General features: G+C 40.9%; 1 protein-coding gene across 1 annotated transcript; it reads left to right on the top strand.

Annotated features, from left to right (window-relative positions):
- The first annotated feature begins 295 nt into the window (after positions 1 to 295).
- Positions 296 to 2,852, top strand: LOC106688201 (uncharacterized). Its single transcript, XM_014432557.1, has 3 exons — positions 296 to 1,021; positions 1,237 to 1,423; positions 2,812 to 2,852. Exons 1-3 carry the CDS (start codon positions 296 to 298, stop codon positions 2,850 to 2,852), a joined length of 954 nt encoding a protein of 317 aa, XP_014288043.1.
- The last annotated feature ends 1,835 nt before the right edge of the window (positions 2,853 to 4,687 follow it).

Below are 4,687 nucleotides of genomic sequence, written 5' to 3' on the forward strand. Positions count from 1 at the left end.
AGCGCGCTTCTCGTCCCTCCGCACTCTGTTCAGAACGGCGGATAGAATACTGAGGCTCTTCCAGCAAAGCGCAGGCAGAATATCCTTATCGTCTCCCGGTCAAGATCCAGGACAGTTTTTCGCAGAAGAGATCGCTGAAGGTTAACTTCGATGCCTCCGTTTTGTTCAACGCACTTATCTTCCTCCAGAGCTCTATCAGAAATCCAACAGCGTCCCTAAAGTTTTCGCTCAATTATCACCCTTCCTTGATGAACAGGGAATCATCAGAGTGGGAGGACGTTCGCAGGAATCCTCAATGTGCAGTGCTGTCAAACACCCAATTCTCCTTCCACGAAGAGCACCACTCTCGAGCCTAATCATTGACTTCATTCATTCCAATCACTTTCATGCTGGCCCCGCCCTAACTTTAGCACTTCTAAGAGGGAAATACTGGATACCAACCGCCGCCAAATTAATAAGGGGAAGGATTAATCGCTGTGTTCACTGTCGTATCCAACGAGCCAAACCTATAGCTCCCATAATGGCACCACTACCCAGAGCGAGATTCGAAGATATAAGGCCTTTCGTTCAAACCGGTGTTGACTACGCAGGCCCCTTTCTGATAAAAGAATCCCAAAGACGCAACGCATCCCTAGGGAAAGCTTATCTGTGCCTCTTCTTCTGCATGTCTAGTAAGGCCCTCCATCTAGAGCTGGTAAGTGCATTGACTACAACAGCCTTTCTTGCCTGCCTGGATCGCTTCATTTCAAGACGTGGTGCACCGAGTACCATATGGTCCGACCACGGAACTAACTTAGTGGGTGCTTCAAGGTTTTTGAAGGAAATTTACAGACTCCGAGTGAAGAATCAGACTGCAGTGACCAATAATCTGGCTCTAAGCGGGGTTGAATGGAAATTCATACCCCCTCGAGCTCCGCATTTCGGAGGCCTGTGGGAAGCTGTAATAAAATCGGTGAAACGGTTATTGTCAAGTTCTGTGGGGAGCCAGCCGTTCACCTTTGAGGAATTAGCCACTGCTCCGGTAAAGATAGAGGCGTTGTTAAACTCTCGTCCTCTCAGTTCCCTCACCGAGGATGCGTGTAGTTTCGATTTTTTGACCCCGGCCACTTCCTCGTGGGTGACCCACTCACGCCTCTCCCCGTACGGGCGGAAACCCCTCTCTCGTCATCATCACTTATTTCCAAGTAGAGGGTAGTTGAAGCTCAAATTGCATTATTGTTGAATCGGTGGCGGAAGGAGTGCCTTCACACCCTACAGCAGCAACAGAAGTGGACTAAGAAGAACCCTACTCCAGACGTAGGAGACCTCGTCATCTTGCTGGAGAAGAGGTCACTTGTTGGACAATGGCCCGTGGCTCGAGTGTCAAAAGCATTCCCTGGTAGAGACGGTGTCACCCACACTCTGATGGTGCGCACCCCCTCGGGTAGTCCCCTTACGCGCGCAGTCACGTCAGTAATCCCATTATTTTATCCTCTTGGAACAGAAGACGACATCGCGCCTAGGTAATGCTATTCTCCGTGTATTAGAACGTTGTTCTCAAAGTTCATTACTTTCCTAATAGAATGTGTCACGTATTTTATTTTCTTGATGAGCGGGAATAGTCAAGGATGCATCCTCAACATAATTCCTAGAAGTTGCCCACATTTTGTTTATTTTTTTTTCTCCTTCTTACACAAGAATTAATTTTCTTTTTTTTCTTATTCATATTTCCTTTTTTTTATCATTAAAATAGCCTAAACAAGCCATCTCAAGTAATTTTAAATGATTGTTTAGGAGGTAAAGATCATTTTCGTTTACATTTAAACTCTGTGCATAAGCATAATCTTGTTTTGTATTGTTCTCTCAATGTAAATTTCAGCCTACCTGCTACAGCCTGCACCGCATCTCAAAGGTATATCACCCGAAGCGATTTAGATGGGCGGTATGTTCCGGGTAACCTACGGCAACCGAAAGGTTGAATCGGAAAGGCTGTATAGGATTAGCGCCCCATGTGGCAAACAGCCAAATCTCACCTCCTCCAGCGCTCTCGGTGGAAAGAGAAGCAACCCAGACAAAGGTGAGAAGAGAGCCATCTTGTCTTCAGCCAGAGAAGCAGTGCATCATTTCTTTTGTCTCTCATCAGCAATATCTATCATGAGTAAGTAGAACTCTCGGAGTTGTTCCCGGAAGAAGAGAGAAGAGAGGCTTAGAAATGCGGAGGGAGGAAGGAAGAAGTAAGTCCACATGGCAATAATTAACATTCACCACCACATAGAAATCATCATCAACCACCTCATTATCTACAATTCCATAGCCCAGCCTTTAAAATTTACTAACTATCTAAACATAAATGTTTTCTTTCGGCCACCCACTCCACCATTTGTAACATAAAACAACAGAATTTTATTAAATTTCATCATGTCTCATTTTTCAATTATACGGTCCACTCCAACCCAACCAGCCAACCAAAAGTGAAGTGTGTCCGCCAATTCGGTTGAGGGCATGCTTCATACATATATCTTGTTTTAATAACCAGAAAAATCTCATAATTTAAAAGCCCCTATTCCACACTAATTTCAATTTAAACAGTATTTTCAACATGCATTCGGGATACCTGAAGTGAGACATTGACAGGTACCTATGTATACATTTTGGTGTAACCCCTGTGAGGATCGAACTCAAAGATTATAAGACTTATTCAACGTTTAATGAAACGTGAAAAAAACAATCTAATTAAAAAATATTTATAAATTTTGTGAGACATTTCACCCACTTTTAATTATTTATATTAATTATCATACTATTAATATGTTAAAATTTCTATCTTAATAGGTCTAAAGGGACATGGAGGCCAGTCTGTTCATCAAGCCTAATCCCTTCAGCAGACAGTAAGGGCTATTAGGCATTTAAGGTCAATACGCCTAGTGACTCATCTTTTATTTACAATCACATTACGTCTGACAAGGATATTTCCAGTGCTCCCTATTATAAATAATTTCACAGCTTTCGGGTGAAATATTTTATGACACGTAAGCAAAAAAAAAAAGAAGCATATATGTTTTGTTCATATATCCAAATTAATTTGTGTTCATAAAATTTATCTGTCGCATGTGAGTTTTATCTATTTATTTATATAAAAATTTGTTAAACAAATTATAACTTAGCATGACTCTTGTGTACATGAGTGTGTTTGTTCGTATGTTTATGTTTATATATATTATTCTGTAAGCGTTATTTATTAATTTATTCTCGTCGTTTCTAAGATTTAGTATTTTATCGCGTTTCTTTATTCATAAAGTCACTTAATATTTCATCTTTTGTTATTTATTTATCATATGTAAAGTCTTATCGATTATTGTGATAAATAGTTCTCCCTTAATAATCTGTTCATTAAATTCGTACGTGTATCGGTGCTTTAATTTATAATTATAACCACATTATCTATGTATCCTATATTTATTTACTAAATAGATATTTTGCCAAAAATCCGATATTTGCTCGGCATTAACGTCACAAAAAATCTTTAAAATCGTTTTACATATATATCCTGTATTAAATCGCCATAGCTCATTATTCTATATTATCGCCTCAATTTTTCGATTTTCAGTCGTTTTAAATTGAACAAAAATGACGTATCAGGTATTGACATCGATGGGATTCGTATACTGGAGCACAAACTACGACGCGTTAAGCGGGGTCTCCTCAAATTAAGCTCACTTGCACTCGTCACCCTCTTGGACGATGGCTCGAAATTTTGAAGTCGATTATGACGAGTTCAAAACGCTTTGGGCCGAATATAAAGAACTTTGGGATGAGCTGGATTCCGTATACGCGTCCCAGGGAGCTTATACGATGCCGCTAGATTGGGAAAGGGGTTATGACACAAAACGATCTGCAACAAGCCGAGGTGTGGTACCGCAAGATCAAGGTCAACGCGATTCCACCGCTCAGGGGCCAAACCGGGCTTTGCCACTCCGACGTACCCGTCCCAACAGCCTAACATTCACATCACGAAGTTCGACGGTGAGCTATCCTCTTGGTTACGATTTCGGGACACTTTAATCGCACTTATCCATGACAATGTGCACTTAGCTCCGGTAAACAAGATGAACTATTTAAAGAGTGCCCTTACTGGTGAATCCGCGTCGCTGCTAGCCGGATTCTCTTTTTATGCCAGCTCCTACCAGCTGGCTTGAGACGCGCTGGTGCGTGAATATAATAATCGCTTCAAGATGTCTGCAAAGGGTCTTGAATCATAAATGCTCCCCGTCTGGTGGTGAACGCGCGAAGTACAAGAAAAGTCTCACAATTTAAACGCCCCTTTTCCCCACTAATATAATTATATAAAATTTAAAATACAATCGGAGTACCTGAAGTACGGCACGGACAGGTCCCGATGTATGCAACTATATAAATGGTTTCACGTCACACTTCCAATAAACACCAGCTCTCTAATTCAAGGACTACTAACACGAGACCTGCCAGAAACGAGACGACGTTTACGAAGTAACTGGAATAAGGACCTCCCAAACTGATTTTCAATTTCAACGGAGAGGTATCATTGGATGATCTCAACCTTCATGACATTGTTTCATTTTTGTTTAATTATTTATTTTTTATATTTCTCATACGCGTTTTTTTTTTCATTTTCAAAACTTTATTTATTGATAAATATTACAATATGCCATTGTTGGGCAATAGGTAATAG

This window comes from Halyomorpha halys, unplaced genomic scaffold (genome assembly GCF_000696795.3).
Source record: "Halyomorpha halys isolate HHAL.00 unplaced genomic scaffold, Hhal_1.1 Scaffold1076.1, whole genome shotgun sequence".
Taxonomy (NCBI): domain Eukaryota; kingdom Metazoa; phylum Arthropoda; class Insecta; order Hemiptera; family Pentatomidae; genus Halyomorpha; species Halyomorpha halys.

What these genes read in the sequence shown, in the direction of transcription:
- LOC106688201 (XM_014432557.1), top strand. Translation starts at nt 296, where the DNA reads ATGTGCAGTGCTGTCAAACACCCAATTCTCCTTCCACGAAGAGCACCA. An exon ending in AGGAATTAGCCACTGCTCCG is followed by an intron (nt 1,022 to 1,236) that starts GTAAAGATAGAG and finishes CGGTGGCGGAAG; the next exon opens with GAGTGCCTTCACACCCTACA. An exon ending in GATGGTGCGCACCCCCTCGG is followed by an intron (nt 1,424 to 2,811) that starts GTAGTCCCCTTA and finishes CTATCTTAATAG; the next exon opens with GTCTAAAGGGACATGGAGGC.